This window comes from Pristis pectinata, chromosome 11 (assembly GCF_009764475.1).
Source record: "Pristis pectinata isolate sPriPec2 chromosome 11, sPriPec2.1.pri, whole genome shotgun sequence".
NCBI classification, from domain to species: Eukaryota; Metazoa; Chordata; class Chondrichthyes; order Rhinopristiformes; family Pristidae; genus Pristis; species Pristis pectinata.
Genome location: NC_067415.1, coordinates 37,047,185 through 37,064,727, shown reverse-complemented (window position 1 = coordinate 37,064,727; position 17,543 = coordinate 37,047,185). Strand labels below are relative to the sequence as shown.

At 40.2% G+C, this 17,543-nt stretch overlaps 1 protein-coding gene and 1 long non-coding RNA gene across 3 annotated transcripts in view; one reads left to right on the top strand and one right to left on the bottom strand.

Moving 5' to 3' along the window:
* The window catches only part of LOC127575884 (PC3-like endoprotease variant B), a 591,287-nt gene that overhangs the window by 557,167 nt on the left and 16,577 nt on the right, over positions 1-17,543 (top strand). For both annotated transcript variants that reach the window (XM_052026095.1, XM_052026094.1), the window contains exon 17: positions 10,886-11,006. In XM_052026095.1, the coding sequence (XP_051882055.1) occupies positions 10,886-11,006 (121 nt within the window). The remainder of the gene's footprint in view (positions 1-10,885; positions 11,007-17,543) is intronic.
* The window catches only part of LOC127575888 (uncharacterized), a 31,245-nt gene that overhangs the window by 3,386 nt on the left and 10,316 nt on the right, over positions 1-17,543 (bottom strand). The window lies entirely within an intron of this gene.

Below are 17,543 nucleotides of genomic sequence, written 5' to 3'. Positions count from 1 at the left end.
AATACAGAAGGGATTAAGATAATAGCTGAAATAAAATAAATAAAAACATTAAAACACATTAATTTGTAAACAACTGGATTTTATCATGGAAGGAATTTGGCAAAGCTTTTGACAGGACCTGCATGGTAGGCTGGTCTGGAAGGTTAGATCACATGAGATCCAGGATGAGCTAGCCAATTGGATGCAAAATTGGCTTGTTGGAAGGAGGCAGAGGGTAGTAGTGGAGGCTTGTTTCTCAGCTTGTGACCAGTGGTGTGCCACAGGGATCAGTGTTATGTCCACTGTTGTTTGTTCTATATATTAGCGATTTGGATGAGAATGTAGGTGGCATGATTAGTAAGTTTGCAAATGACTTCAAAATTGGTGATGTGGTGGACTGTGAGGAATGTTTGCTAAAGCTACAACGGGATCTAGATCATATGGGACTTTGGCTCAAGAAATAGCAGATGGAATTTAACTAGGACAAGTGCAAAATGATGCATGTTGGGGATTTAAATCAGGGCAGGACATCCACTGTGAATGACAGGGTCCTGGGGAGTGTTATAGAACAGAGAAACCGGGGGTACAAGTACATAGTTCCATGAAAGTGGTGACACAGGTAAACAATATGGTGAAGAAGGTATATTGGCATGCCTGTCTTCATCAGATGGGCATTGAGTACAGGAATTGGGATGTCATGTTACAGTCACACAAGATGTTGGTGAGACCACATCTGGAATATTGTGTGCATTTCTGGTCGCCATACTATAGGAAGGACATGATTACTCTAGAGAGGGTGCAGAAAAGATTCACAAGGATGTTGCCGGGACTGGAGGACTTGAGCTACAAGGAGAGACTGGATAGGTTGGGACTGTTTTCCTTGGAGTGAAGGAGGCTGAGGGATGACCTTATAGAGGTTTATAAAATCATGAGGGGCATAAGTAAGATGGATTTTTACAGTCTTTTTCCAATGGTAGATTTGTCTAAAACTAGAGGGCATATGTTTAAGGTAAGAGGAGAAAGATTTAACGGGGAACTGAGAGGCAAGTTTTTCATACAGAGGGTGGTAGGTTTATGGAATGAGCTGCCAGAGGAAGTGGTAGAGGTGGGTACAATTACAACATTTAAAAGACACTTGGACAAGTACATGGATAGGAAAGGTTCAGAGGGATATGAGCCAAATGCAGGCAAATGGGACTAGATCAGGAAGACACCTTGATTGGCATGGAGATGTTCTGCTGAAGGGCCTGTTTCCATTCTGTATAACTCTCTGATTCTATGACTATGAATGTTGCTTCACATTTATAAAAGTCAGTTTCTCAGGGTCAGGGTCAAGAGGAATTATGGTGTAATCTGCCAGTACTCATTCAACAAGACTTGACATTTAGAATAGTTTTCACAATAAAGTAATGTGCAAAATATTGAAGTCATGTCACGGCACTGATTCTGGATTGATTCTAATGGTGTACCCTGAAAAGGAGCAAGATATCTTGAAAGGAATTTTTGAATTCTATGTCTAAATGTATGTATGCTAAAGCCAATGCTGGTAATACGTATGCTGGTAATATGTGTGTTGGGGACATCCTTGCTGAAGATATCTCAAACATAAACACCCATGAACAATACATAGACTCCTGCTAAGGTTCCTCCTCTCCTCCTCCTACTTCTAGCTACTTCTCCAGTGCTGTGTCCCTCTACTTCTTCCGCTAAGCCTATTTTATTGTGTGAGGAATGGTTACTTATGTACCCATGGCTACAAAGAACTGGTTTGTTCAGAAGCCTTGAAGTCTGCATGATGTTTCTCAACATCTAGCTGAACCATTCTGTGTCGACATTTTAAACTTGAAACAATCACATAAGGTAGCAAACACATGTATAATCACTCAGTCATAAGAAACCAGTTGGCAGCCTATTTGCAAATAAAGGCAACCCCCAGGTAACGCTATTTTGGTAACAGAAATTTGCCCATACAGAATTCATAAATCACTACAGAAAAATCTGAGATAATGAATAAAATTCACTCTTTCAGAATTTATGTGAAAAAAAAGTAAATAATCAAGCACAATTTTTTTTCATCTCTCGTTTCTTGACACATCTGCAGATGATGCAACTTCATGTTATGGAAAATCAAGAAACAGACCATTTGCTAGGTACACAATACTGCCCCCCCCCTATAATGCAGGGGTTACCTGTAGTCAATGATCACTTGAAATCGGGCTAGTGAAACAAAGAGAGTTGGGTGTGGGGGTTTCTTTCCTACTAAATGGTGTCAGCTATAGAGTTAAACTCTTAAGTATTGCCATATCAACATTGCATGCAAGTCATGTCATAGTTCACATACTTAAGCAGCATTGACGTACATGTCCACTAATGCCCTCAACACTATGGAGGCTGAAGTAACTTGTCCCTCCAAACATCCATCTGGAGGTCTAAGAACACTTACAATGCCTAAAAGAACAAGTACTATCAGTCGAATGTTTACATTGAAGAGGATTACCAACAACCATGAAGAGAAAGGATAAGTTAGCAATCCCTTGGTAGACCATTTATTAGAAACTGCACATTTCAGTTGATGAACACAGATCTATAATATTAGTTAACACTTCCCTTTCCCAGGCACTCGTGGACCATCTGTCTATTTCCATCATTTTCTATTATGTTCTGTTATTTTCTTTTTTCAGTTAAGAATATATAGTTTCAACGATCCTTATTCCACCATCAAGGTATAGCCATGCATCTGTCCACATGTGCAGATTACACCTATAGGAAGTAGGTGCTCTGACTGCATCTATCACTCCAGCCGTGTTTTGTGGGTTTTATTCAATCAACCAAGTTTTATTTCAAACTATTCTTGTTGAATAATAACATCAGCATAAAGGAAACCTTCTCTAAAATTGATTTTTCAGCAGCATCAAAGATCACGTAATTATTGCCCTGCTGTCTTTGTTTCTATTCAGACTTCTTCTGCATTCAACTTCTGGCCAATTCTGCTGAGTTTTTAATCGACTGTTTATTTTACTGACAAGAGCTGTTTGTTCAATGCATCAATTCCATGTGCATGGGAGGTAAACTGTTCAATATTCATCTCTCCACCTTATGACCAAATGAAGAATAGACTGTAAAATTACTATAAATAACCTAATAATTAGTATTTAAACCCACTTTTAGGAGTTTTGTCTAAAAGGGTAAGCATTTGTATGCTTGGGATGACAGTGCCTAAAATAGAATAGGAAACCTAGAGAGATAATAACCTGGATGTTTACTTCCTTCCCCAGACTGTGCTTAACAGTACATTCTTAGACTAAAGCCATCATTATCTTTCCTCTAACTCTACAATCTGTTATTATTCTTAGGAAGCTGACCATTAATGCTTCAAGAGATCTCCAGGACATTAACACAGTCTCTGATTGAGGGAACATTACGTTCAGTCACTAACCGGACTGGATAAAGAAAGAAAACATGATATTCTCTCTTTTTTAAAAAAACTAAAGAATCCATTTCAATTAAACTAAGATTTATTGCTATTAAAGCTTTGGGGAACAGTCAGAAAGTAAGAGTGTAAATATTATCCTTGAAATCGATACATTACTAAAAATCTCAAATTTCAGACTGCTCAAGATGAGAGCAGAGAAGCTTTCGTTGAACACTTTAGTTGAACCCTTTTAGAACTTTTAACAAAACATGTAACCGTCTGAAATCTGTAGTCTGAAAATCACAATAAAAGGCAGTCATGTCCTTTCTATTAGTATTATATGGCAGATTGTATTGAAAAATGCAGAATAAATGCATAAAAAGATGAACAATTTTGTTAAATATGAAAAATGGCTAAATCAACGAGTGTTTATTAAGATTTTCCATTCACTTTTCTGGGTGTGTTTATTTTCAGTGTTTATTTTCCCTCCTGAATTGTCCTTGAGTCTCTGCCTTGAACTGTTGCAGTTTTTCTGGTGAACATACTGCCACAGTGCTGTTAGGTAGTGAGTTCCATGATTTAGACCCAGGGATGATGAAGGAATAGCAGTATATTTCACAGTCAGAATGGTTTGTGACTTAGAGGGAAAATGCAGTTGGTCACGTTCTCATGTATCTGAAGCCCTTGTACTTCTCGATGGTAGAGGTCACAACTTTGAGAAATGCTGTCAGACAAACCTAGGATGTAATGTAATTTGCTATGTATTTTGTCAATGATGTACGCATTGCACCAACAGTGGAGGGAGTGAATGATTAGAGATGGGGGTGCCAATTAAGTGGGCTGCTTTCTTGCATAGTGTTGAGCTTCTTGAAATTTGCTGGAACTGCACTCATTCAGGTAAGTAGAGAATATTCCATAATGCCTCAGACTTGTGCCTTGAAGGTGTGAAAAGGGTTTTGGTGTCAGGAAGTGGGTCATTCACAGCAGGATACCCAGCGCCTATGGCCACAGTATTTATGCAGCTAGACCAGCTTGGATTCTGTTCAACGCCAGTGCCCAAGACATAGCTTGTGGGAGACTCGGTGATGGTAATGTGATTGAATATCAAGACTAGGTAGTTAGCCTCTCTCTTGTGAGAGAGTTTTTGTCAATGAGTAAATTGGATTTTCAAGTAGAAGGAAAATGGAATTTGCTGCTACTTCTGTGGGAAAGACTGAACTGGTAAAATGATGGTGTGAAGGTCCTTGATTTCAAACATTGTAAACGTGGCGGAGGAATGCTTTAAAGTTGTTTTCTGGATTTTTGGCAAGGCTGTATTCAGTGTCCATTCCACGATTGCCCTGTGATGCATGACTGGATGGCTTGCAGGACTATTTCAGAAAGCAAAAAGAATCACATTGACTGAAAATTTTCTCAAGAGCTGCATCAGCTCTACCAGAGGTGATATGGAAACTTCAGCAAGAATGTAGAGTGAAGTCAGACTGGCTGCTATAGGGCAAATTCCACTCCCGCATGGAAATCTTCATGTTTTTTCTCATTTATTGTGAAGGTTACATTCCTCATAGTACTCATCAAGTGATGATTTTTGAATTATCACAATAATTATGTTGGTTGTGCTCCCAAAAAGGATAGAAAATGGTCCTTGTCAATGAATAAACAGCAGTATATATCCATGATGTGTGATATGAAGGGATAGTGTTCCCTTCTTACTGTTAGAACTTAAGAGATTCGGTGGTTTTGTTGAAGCAAGCTTAGTGAAGACCTATAGTGCTTTCATTGGATACTGCATAATACAGATACAGTATTCTAACTGCAGAGGGGTTGCTTAATGCTTTTATCCATATGTATGTGTTTCTCAAATATTGTTCATCAGGGAGCACTCAGCCACTGTTATACATTTGTCATCATTGGTTTAATGATGACAAGCTTCAGATCAATAATGGACCCAAGATGTTGATGGTGGAAAAATTCCCCACAGTGATGCCATTTGAAGATTTCAATGTTTCTTGCCAGAGATGCCATCCCTCGCACTTAGGTAGTTTCTGCCAGTTGCCAAACCAAGTCTGATTGTATGAGATCCTGCAGTGGGATAGCATTGCAGCTTCATTATTGTGGGGATTGTGTGATCATCAGTGAAGAGACATCCCACCTACTTTATGACAGAGGCAAAATAATCATTGAAGTAGCTGAAGATGGTCGGGCAAATTACGTTGTTTTAAGGAACTTAAAGCGATGTCCTGAGGCTGTGATAACAGATATCCAACAACTACATCCATTTTCCTTGTTCCTCAAAGAGTTTAACTTCCAGGGAGTTTTCCCCTTAATCCCACTTTTATTACGATAGATTGGTCCATACCTAATGGGAAGTTACTTTGCATTTGAGGACAGCTACTCTTCCTTTCCCTTTGATATTCAGCTCCTGTCTCCAAATCTACTTTAGGGCTGTGACAAGGCAAGGAATCAAGTGGAAAATTGGAATCCAAACTTAACCCTCATTAAATAATTGCTAAGTCTCATTTAATGACACAGTTGCTTTTTACTTCCATGACCTCACTGGTTAATAGGAACTTTTGACTGAAGAAGTATTTTCAACCTCACTCATTTGCTGGGCTCCAGCATGGATAAGACTGGAGATTAAGGGCACATGCAGACACTTCAATTTGATCACTTTTGGAGGGCCATTTTAAAGATATTTACCACAAGCACATGTGCATTTGCCTATACCCTTAATGATAACTGGTCTGAGAGTTAGAGTGTGTACTTGTTCCTTCTGACACCCCTTTGCACATGCTCCTTGTGGGAATCTTAATTGTACCATTTCTCATGCTTCAAAAGCAGAATTCTGCAAATGCTGTAAATCTGGAAAAAAAAGAAAATGTTTGAAATGCTGAGCAGGTCATGCAGAATCAGGGAGAGAGAACAATAAAGAAGCCAAGCTAATGTTTCAGATCATTGATCTTTCATCAAGACACCCTTCTACATTCTCAGTAAACCAAAATTGATCTTCCAAAATCAGTTATGATCCAATGAAGTCTTGTAGCTCACAGTAAACTTTTCCAGGTGAATGTAGTACAAGTTACTCATCAAGCTATTTAGGGATAGTCTAAAGTCAAGCCTGTCCCTATAAAGCCATCTTATAGCATCCATTATGTAAAACTGCAGAATCTTTGCTTTCTCAAAATATCCTTTTACTTTGTTTCAAGCAGCTCTCTATCAATAAATGGGCCAATTATGTACTATCTTATTTCAAAGATTACATCTGAAATGTTTCATGGTCATTCCAAAATGCTCTATTTCTTACAGTGCTATCATTTACTTTCTATTACATTTTGAAATGCTGCATTTCTTATTCTGTAAACATTTATAATCTCTCTAGGATACCTATTACCAGTTCCATTTCATAAAGTAGCAACTCCAATTTAGAAAGCATTTTAATTTTTTTTGTATTTTGCCTAGTTGTAATTCTAAAGCCTCATTGAAGGCACATTAGTCAGTGAGGCACTGCAGGATAGTTGTAATTAAGGGAGCCCAATAGGTTTAATTTTTCATCCCTTTTTATTTACCTCTTTAGAAAGTGTGGAGAAAACTTAAGACTACCCAAAATTCTGATCCACGTCTCCTGGTTTACACCATATTCCATTCATCATCACCTCTGTGTTTTCTGACTCATGCAAGCACCCAGTTAAAGAATGCCTCAAATTAAAATTCTCATCCTTGTTTTCAAATCCTTTCATTGGCTCTCCCCTCTCTGCATCTGTAATCTCTGCACATTCTACAGCTCCCCCTGATACCTTCCGTTTCCAGCCTTCCAAAGCATTCTCTATTTTAATCATTCCGCTGTTGCCAGTTGTCCTTTAAGCTGCCAAAGTCCCATAGTCTGGAATTCCCTAACCAAAGTTCTCTGCCTCTCCACCTCCCATCTCTCTTTTAAGATGCTCCTGAAAAACTGGCTTTTCAATCAAATGTACTCACATGCACAGATGCCAAGATCAAAACCACAGCATGCATAGAGTCTGGGCTAATATATGAATTTTGGACCCAATGTGTAAATTAATTTACTGTGACAACATTTTGTCACAAGTATTCTGAAAGAAACTTAGAAATGTAGTGTGAAGAAGACACACGCAGAGAGACTCTCAAGTGCAATGTAGAAAACAGAAATTCAATACGGAATAGAGTATAAGCTCCAACTGTTATAAGACTCTCAAATGGACCTTTTATATGATAAAGATGAACTTTTGATCTCTCAATCTACCTCATCATGGCCCTCGCACCTTATTTGTCTATCTGCACTGCACTTTCTGTGTAACTGTAACACTATACTCTGCATTCTGTTATTACTTTCCTTTTATACTACCATGATGTATTTATGGATGGAATGATCTGTCTGGATGGCATGCCAACCAAAGCTTTTCACTGTAACTCGGTACATGTGACAATAGTAAATCAATTACCAATTCCCTGTGTTAGCACATTAGGGACAGTGAAAGGGAGTTCAAATTTCTACCAAACACACATTGTAGTTCACCTAGAAACTTCTAATTCCATTACTAATCACGTGTAAAATTGTTTTGGTTAATCATAACCAAAATGACCTTTGGATAATCTTAAGTTTAAGGAAAGATGAACAAGAGGCTGGCCGAGCATGTACTGAAGTTATCAGCGCAAGAGGTAATATTTTCATGGATGAGGGTTTCAGCAGTGGATCATCAGAAGTAGGACTGATCCAGGCAATGTTACTGTATGATCTTAATGATAGGAGCCACAAGGAGGTCTCAAGATCATTCTGTGGTCAGATATGACAGGGAGACAGTCTGGTTTGGGTTCTAGCAACTGCCAGGGAGAAGAATGGAGTTGGTAGTTGGGGAATTTGAGGACCAAAGAGGATCATGTCAGATTTCACAACATTTAGTTTGAGAAAGTATCTGCTGAGTGTCATACAGGTAGAAATTGATCCAGATGAAGGGTCCCAACCCAAAATGTCGACTGTCCATTTCCCTTCATAGATGCTGCCTGATCCATTGAGTTCCTCCAGTGCCTTGTGCGTTGCTCCAGATTCCAGCATCTGCTCTCTCGTGTGTCTCCATGTAGAAACTGATGCTATGTTTTGGGATGATGTTACCAAAACCAGAATATACATGGAAAATAGGAGAGGACCAGCTAGAGATGCTTGGGTGACTTACGAATTATTGATGCCGATGGCAGAAAGAAGGTTGTTTCTCTGGCTACGACTGGATAGAAAAGAAAAGAACTAACTAAGTGTGATCTACCCCAGCTAAACTGCAGAGAATATCAGAAGGAGAAGGTATGGCTAGCCAAGTAAAAGGCTGTGGACAGTTCAAATGAAAGAAGATGGAGAGGATGCCTTTGTCCCATTCACATAGAATTTCATTTGTGATTTTGCTTAGTGTTGCTTTGGTATATGGCAGAGCAGGTAACCTGATTTGGAGGGATTCAATTTGAGGAATCTAGCACATAATGGTTTAAATTGGTAGACAAGAGCATATTCACTTTGGAGAGGAAAGGAAGGTTGGAAGTGAAGAGGCAGTTTGCAAGGACAGAGGCGCCAAGTTCTTGTTGTGGACGTGGGTAATGACAACAGATTTGAAATAAGAGGCAAGGACCTGAGGATAGAAAAACATTCACAACAGCAGCCAATCCAGGGGTCACAAAGGAAAGTTGAGTGGGAAGCAACTTAGTTGGAATAAAGTTTACAGGGAGGGATGTACTACCTGCTGAAGGATTGTGTCCCTTTTCAAACCAACTGCTGCTAGATATGCATGGACCAGTGGGGATTCACCTTGCAATTTGGGAAGATGAGGAGGGTGCACACAAAGCAAGACAAAGCTGCTGCAAGAAGAGCAAGGAAGGGCCTGGATGTTCAGGGATAAATTCTCCATCCCAACCTCAGCACAGGGTGGCACAGCCAGTAGAGCCACTGCCTCACACCAGAGACCCGTGTACAATCCTGACCTCAGGTGCTGTCTGTGCGGAGTTTGCATGTTCTCCCTGTCACCACATTGGTTTCTTCTGGATGTTCCGTTTTCTTCCCACATCCCAAAGATTAGGCTACTTGGGCACTTAAAATTGCCCCGAGTGCCTAGGTAAATGGTAGAACCTGGAGGAAGTTGATAGCATGCAGATAGAATGGGATTAATATAGGATTAGTATAAATGGATGGTTAATGGTCGACAAACACTTGGTGGACTGAGGGGTCTGCTTCATGCTGTGTCTCTCTATGACTCCATGATTCAATGACTCATATATGAACCAATCGCATTTCAATATGAATGGCCTGACCGAAACCTACTTCTTGCAATCACAAGCGAACCTGTTCCTTAAGAGGTGCGGCATGTCTTTGAAAATGATTAACTAGACGTAACCCCCTGTTGTGATGTACAGCCACTCAAAGGCATGATTATTGCTGGCTGCAAGTGGCAATCATGTTAATTACAGAGGTGCTGTCACTGGAGGCAGCAGACGTGAATCAATCCTGCCTTGCAACACCCATGTCTATTCCGAGATCTGTCCAATTTGACCATTAAATCTTGACTTCCTCTATGCTGTTTGAGGTGTGAATGTAAAATTTTATTTTTTTGTGTTTGAAGATAATGCTTTCATGCCTCACAATAGATACATTTTTGTGATGGATCAATATATTGCTGCACTTCATCCAAAACATTTCTTCTTGTCCACCTCCACTCGATGGGACTTGATATTTTTATCCCTTCCCTTTTACTACAACAACCTTCAAGCAGCTTTGTTTCCATTTTACTACCAAACTTCTCTTCTCAGCAAACCGTAATTCCTTCTAAAACTCAGCTGTATCCAAGACTTGATTGTTCTTCCTGTTGAGAATAACCTTTGAACATAATTTTTACATCCTAACAAAGTAAAAAATACTATGCCTGTTATGTGCCCCTTCTCTTAAATCTGGACTCCTTTCTCCACTGGAGTTTTCCTCATCTATTTATGATTCCATGAGTATGTTTAGAGCTTATTTCTCCCATGCTCCAAACATACTGCTGTACTGATTTTCCCTCTCGCTGCATCAGCACTTCAGTTGAATTCAATCATTTCCTCTCAGTGTCTCTCGATGTTGTTCTTTTCCTGTTATCTCAAAACTGAGGTACTTACTCTCGCCTTTGCTTTCCAATCCAGCTCAGCTTTCAAGACCACATCGGTGTAACTTAATCACTACACTTTGATTTATTAAGTTTTCTTTTTCACATTTCCAATTATGCTTATGCCCTGCACCATCACTCTGCATCTTTGTTTCCGTAAATAATTTTAATAAATTTATCCATTGGGGAAAGACCTGCACTATAAATTAACGCCAATGGAGATGGAGTTCAAGCTGTTCAAGTACAAAAGACCCCTGTCAGACCGAGAAATGTTGCCTCCCTTCAATGTTAGCATGATTTGAACCCAAGTTTCAGGCTGAAAAATCAAAGTTTGAACTCACTTCTGCTCAAATAATAACTTTTTTTTCAGATTAGCGATCTCTACAATTTGATTGAAGGCTGCGGCAGAAACGAGAAAGACTTAACATCAGGAATGATCAACAAATTTAAGTTAACCTTGTGGGGAACCTACCAGGATGAAAGACAAGAAAGTATGTGAATCTCACAATGCAGATAAGTATTAGAAAGATAACAGATCCAACTTGACATGAATGCTGAAAAATAATGAACTATGGATATCACATACTTACAGAAAAAGAGAAAGAGAAACTGAGATGTTGGAAATCTGAAACATGAACAGAAAGTGCCAGAAATACTCAGCAGGTCAGATGCTAGAGAAATAGAGTTAATATTTTGGATCAATGACCTTTCATCAGAGCTAGGAAATGTTACAAACTAAACATGTTTTAAGTTGTAAAGAAGGGGAGGTTGTGGAGAAAATAAAAGAAATGTTTGTGATAGGATGGAGACCAAGAGAGACTGAGTGGTGGTGCTTTGGCTGAGAGAATGATGAAGGCTTGTTAATTAGACCTGATCTACCTGGAGGAGATGTAAGTAGAAGGAAATAAATGAGGACAGAGAAGAGAGAAAAACACTGCAATTGTTGGCAACTTAAGACATATTCAATTTCTAACTTTTCCCAGTTCTGATGAAAGGTTACTCCAAATAAATTAGATTCCTTCTGTTACCTTCACAAGCTCCATCCCTGACTCTTCTCCAATTTCTCTACCCATTTCTAAAAATTGGTTTTCAACCACTATCCATTTTGAGCCCACTAACACCCAAAGCCTCATTTCCTGTTTCCTACGCACATTCTATTCCTTCATTCAAGTTTTCTGACCCCATCACATCTACTCTGAGGATATCACCTTGCATCGCAATGTTTTTGATATGTCTTCCTTTCCCTTTCTCCTCAACTGAGGATTCTTCACCACAGTACTTGAGAGAGTACTTCCCCTTTCCCACACCTCTGCTCTCACCTCTTCTCTCACCTCTTCTCTCTCCAAAACTGAAATGGTGTTCCAAAGACACAAGAGATTCTGCAGATGCTGGTATCTGGAGCAATATACACAAAATGCTGGAGGAACACTGCAGGTCAGGCAGTGTCTATGGAGGGAAACATTGACTGTTTATTTCCCCCCATAGATGCTGCCTGACCTGCTGAGTTCCTCCAGCATTTTGTGTGAAATGGTGTTCCACCGCCCTCTTCATTCAACATACTTGCCTTTTCACCTCATGTTCTGCATGACACCACCAGCAGATTCGTATTCACAAAGGGACCTTTCTCTCCATAACACTCTGTTTCATGCCTCAATCACCACTGACATCCATTCCCCTTTTCAAACATGTTCTGAAGCAAGCCCAGGAGATGCAGTATGTGCCCATTTCCCTCTTCCTTTCCCAACATTCAGGTCCCCCAACCTGCTTCCAGAGATGAACACTGATGTGCCTGATTCACTTCGGTATACTCTATTTGCTGTTCACAAAGTGGTCTCCTCTAACCTGGGTGGGGGGAGGAGGGGAGGAGGGGGAGAGGAGGGGGGAGGGGGGGGAAGAAATATAAGTTGCTGACAACTTTACAAAATTCCTCAATCAAGGACCCAAGCGTGACCCCAAATTTGTAGTCACCTTTCACATTACGTCTTTGCCCCACTCCAACTGTGCTCTCCCTACCAGAGTCTTCTACTGAGGCAATAACGCAAAGTACAATCTTTTGATAAGGCTTTTTACAGCTTCCCAAACTAAACACTGAGTTCAGTGCTTTTTGATAAGAAGAACTGCTCCCAATTTCTCAGACGGCAGCTGTTGATAATTATTCTATCACACCCATTATCATCTGTTCAGACCCACCTTTGGTTTCTTTACTTGTTCCAATACCATTATTTCTCACCTTGCGCTCTTATTCCTTTCCCATTGAATCTCTCCTGCAACGTTACCCTGTCGCAGACCATCATTTTGTTCTTTTTTCCTCTCGTCTTGCCCTTGCCTGTGTCCTTAAAATCGATTCATTCTCAGACTTTTTAAAGTCTATTATTATGTTATAGGCCTGAAATATTAACTATCTTTCTCTCTCTACAGATACTGTCTGATCTGAATATTTCTGGCAAGAAGAGAGAGATTGAGTAGCAATGAATATAATGGAAGCAAAAACATTTAGAAAAAGAAATGGAATCCGAGTGGATAGATATCTGAGAAAGAATCATGCATCTAAAATGAGATCGCTAACAGATCACTTAATATTGGGTGGAGTGACGGAAAAAAATGGGCAAAATTTTTTTTAATTATAGGAAATTAGAATAATAATCATTGCAGATTGCAACGAACTGCAATTAATTGGCCAGAAGCAGGAATTTCGCTGATTACATTGGAGATTTTGGTCCTTAACTTCCTCAAAGTTAAATTTCATCCACTATCTCCAGCTTTTCTGTGGGAGATTACATTGACATATAATTCTTTCAGCAATCTGTGCTCCGAGTCACTCAGTCGATAGCACTCTATTGCCACTCTATTAGTAGGTTTTGTGTTCAAGTCTACCTCACAGATCTAAGCACAAGAATCTGTGCAGTTATGAAGAAGTATTGCACTATAAGAGTCTTTATCACTTGGATGAAACACTGAACTGAGGTTCCAACTGGTGTCTCTCAAGTTGAAGGAAAATATCTCTGTGAAAAGCAGGGAAATATTTCTGGTTCCTAATCAATATCTATCCATTAGTCAGAATTACTGAAAGAGATTGTCTGGTCATTATAATATTACTGCTTAAGAAAGCTTTCTTTGTGAGTCTTTCTTCCAGCATTGTTTCAGTTGGTCCATCAATGTAGCACTGGTACGTTTCCTGCTGAGTACATGACCTCCCGAGGTTACAAGTGCCCAACTCATAGACACCCCATGCATGCGAATAAGTGTTTAGGGTACTGGTGTGATGGATGGGGATGGATTTGCTGGCTTCTGCCGGTAGGGAATGGGGCATTTCCACATGCCTTCTCTACCCCCCACCCCCCCCACCCCCACAAGCTGCAACAATCAGGGGCTGGGTCGAGACGAGCGGAGCTGGCAGTGCTGTGCAGACCCACTCGTTCACTCACTGAGGCAGTGAGGCCCAGCTCACAGCCACTCTTCCTGCGCCTGCTCGTTCTCCCATCTCAGCAGTTTCTGTGATCTTCTCGCACACACTGTTTTTGTTCATTTCCGACTTACAAACTGTTCAGGAACAGAACCCTGGGCACTGCCTGCACGGTCATTTATGGGATTATTGAGGTGACTAACAGAGCACCTCCCTGCAAATTGCCTGCCCCATCGTCTTCTGGAGTTCTTCCCCAAACGGCTGATCTTTCCTGTTCTTACCTCCACAATCTCAGCTCCATAGAAGCTTCCAAGAATCTTAAGATCCATGCCACTCCTGAACCCCCAGTATTAGTCCTCCCTCTACCAATTGAACTCTCCTCTTTTCCTCTCTGTCCCTCTCTTTCATTGACAACGTTGCAAGTCTCCGATCTTGTAGTAGTCTATGAACGACTGCATATGAACTATATTTCCCTCATTTGCATCCTCCAAGCTTTGAAGCATCATTTGGAGGCTGGACAGCAACAGAAGATGTTGGAGATAATCAGTAGGTTGGCTTAAAACTGTTTCAGTGCAGCCTGACCTGCTGAGCGTCTTCAGCATTTTGTATTTGACTCCAGATTTCCAGCATCAGTTTTTTTTGGCTTCAAACTTGGTACCAACAGCAGGCTGTCTGTGAACTAAATCTTCTTTAGAGTTCAGTCTCAATTAAGTCATAGAATCACAGAGTCATAGAATCATACAGCATGGATCTACACCGCCCAGTGGCACACTTCCATATTAACCCCCGCACCCAGCACTTGGTCCATAACCTTCTATTGCCAAAGTAGTTCAAGTGTTCATCTGGACACTTTTTAGATGCTGTCAGTGACCCAGCTTCAACCACTCTCTCAGGCAAAATAACATAATTCATTAAAAGTCATGATTAAAATCATAAGCAACAATCCAACAATTTTCAATACAGACAGACGGTGGTCAAAATAATTTTCACTTGTATTTACTTGGAAAATGTAGTGTTTAATGTCAGTTGTTGAGAGGAAAGCCTGGACTGCTTCTATTGGGTAAACTTTACAGCAGCCTTAGTGGCGACTATTCAGCAAAAGGCAGCTGTCTGTATCAACGCCAGCAGTGGGGAGATACAAAATAAATATAACAGTTAAGTGAAAATCACAAAACCTGCAGATGCTAGAAATCGAAAACAAAAACACATATTGCTGGAAATACTCAGCAGGTCAGACCACATCTGTGGGAAGAGAAACAGTTATCGTTTCAGGTTAAGAACCTTGTTGTTGCTTTTCTTCAGTTCCCTCACCTCGAACTTCCTCCCACTCTCCCTCAAACCCCCTCCTCTCTCCTGAATACTGCCACGTGGATTCCTCCTTCTCTGCACCTCTCTTTCCTCTGGAGTTCTGGTATCCCCCTCTGTATCTTTCACACACAGTCACTCACGTTCCAGGCATAAGAAAAACTCCATGTCTCTTTGCTGAGTGGGAGACCACAGAAGACTCAACTCTCTCTTTCTTCACTCACTCCCTTACCGCTTAGATGTTTGTCCCCTTTCCATTCCCTGGCTCTCTCCCCCACCTCAGCATTGCCTCATTTTCTAGATCAGCCTACAGCCTGGCCTGGAACAAACCTCTGTCCCCTTTCAGAAACCTCTCCCAGAAATACCTCAGGAGATACCATTCGCCTGATTGGTTTCATCAGATAAGCCACCCACAGCCTGTGAGTTCAGTTACTACCAGAGGCAGAGTTTGAAATCAGCACTGCAGACAGCAGCCTTGTGAATTTAAAGGCAGTGCAGAAAACAGAGTCTCTTTGGGCTTAGGCACAGCACAGGGGACAGAGGCCCCATGGGTTTAAAGGCAGCACCAGAGACAGAATCGCATGAACTTAGCAACAATAGGAAACAGGGGCCCCGACAGTTTAAAGGCAACACAGCAGACAGAGGCCTCCTAGGCTTCGGGACAATACTGGAGACATAGCACCCATGGGTTGAAGAATAGTGAGGGGCCCTATAGGTTTGGGGACAGTATGGGAGTTCTGGGGATTTAGGGGCAGTGCATACATATCAGAAGCTTTAGCAAACGCAAAAGCACATTGCTGATGTTTACAAGCTGCTTCTGCAGAATATGAAACCCCTTTAGTAGTACGGATGATTCACTGCTATGATAGTGGAATTGAGAAATCCGTGTATTTTGTGTCTTGAGTAGCAAAAGACAGTTTGACTTTGCTGACTTACAGATATGGTTGTTGAATACTAGGCAGTGTGCACTTTTTCCTCATGACAGTAGTAAAATTGACTTTTCTTTCTAAAACTCTAGCTAGGTTATGCTACCAATAGATATTTTTAAATAAGCAACTAAAAAACAATAAAAATATTTAACATACATATGCAAGCCAAAATTTCAGTTTAAAGAAAATAGTTAGATGTTAATGGGAAAGTACTGCAACCGAGGATCAGTACAGAATACATAGTGTGCCAACTTAGATGGAAAAGGCATAGACGGATAACAGCCCAACGCGTGCAAATGGGATTAGCATAGATAGGCATCATAGTCAGCATGGAAGAGGTGAACCGAAAGGGCCTGATTCTATGTTGTACAATTCTATGATTCTATAATCCTTGATATTGCAAAAAAAGACAACTGCTGGGAAACTGAAATAAAATAAGAACATTCAGGAAATATTCAGAAGTTCAATGTTCATAGATAACATTCCAAGTCGATGGCCTTCCATCAGCCATCTCTAATCAAAGGTCTTTGAGCTAAAACATTAACTCTCTTCTTCTCTCTCCACATATGCTGCCTGACTGGTGAGTATTTGCAATATATTTCAGTTTCATTTCTTATTATAGTTTTGTCAGTCTGATGTGTACTATTTTTTGTACTGTTTATTAGACAACAGCATATCACTACTATAATAGTTCAGGGACATTTTGTTTCATCTTTCATTCTGAATGTAACATGGTGAGACATAGCTCTGAAATAGCTTTTGTACCAATACGGCCAGGAATGATACATGGCAAATTGAACATCAAGAGCCGAACCAATTTCAGTCTGTCAGATGAAAGGAAACATGTATGTTAAAGACATTACCTCAAGCTGAGTACAAGAGCAATATTTGCATTCATTGTTTCCAGTGTTTCACCAAAAAATGCAGGAAAATATGCATTTTGCTGTGTTGATCCTTTACTTTAAAAGGATATTTTAGTTATTTTGAGAGGCAGCAAAATACTTGCAACACAGTGGGGCTGAGTCACTGCATTTAAAATCATTACAGAACCTTAACTCTTGTTGAAATAGGGTCAAGAAAGGCTATGTTGCACTTATTTCTGTAGACATGATTGAGAAATACAACCTGGGCTGAACACGCGGTGAGACAGGATACTTTATCCCAGAACAACTGAGCTTTTTTTTGAATGCCTAAAGTGTTTGTTGCTTCTAGTGAGATTGTCAGTTTCTATCCACAGCCTGAGGCAAACAACAAGACTGCTGCTCTTTAAAAAGGTACATTAATTTACAATTGTTTGTCAGGATTGTACCAAGTAAAGAGATTGAATCTGTAACTGAGTACAAAAGATAGTAGATAGCAGTGTTCACACTTTCCATTTACAGATTGTTTCT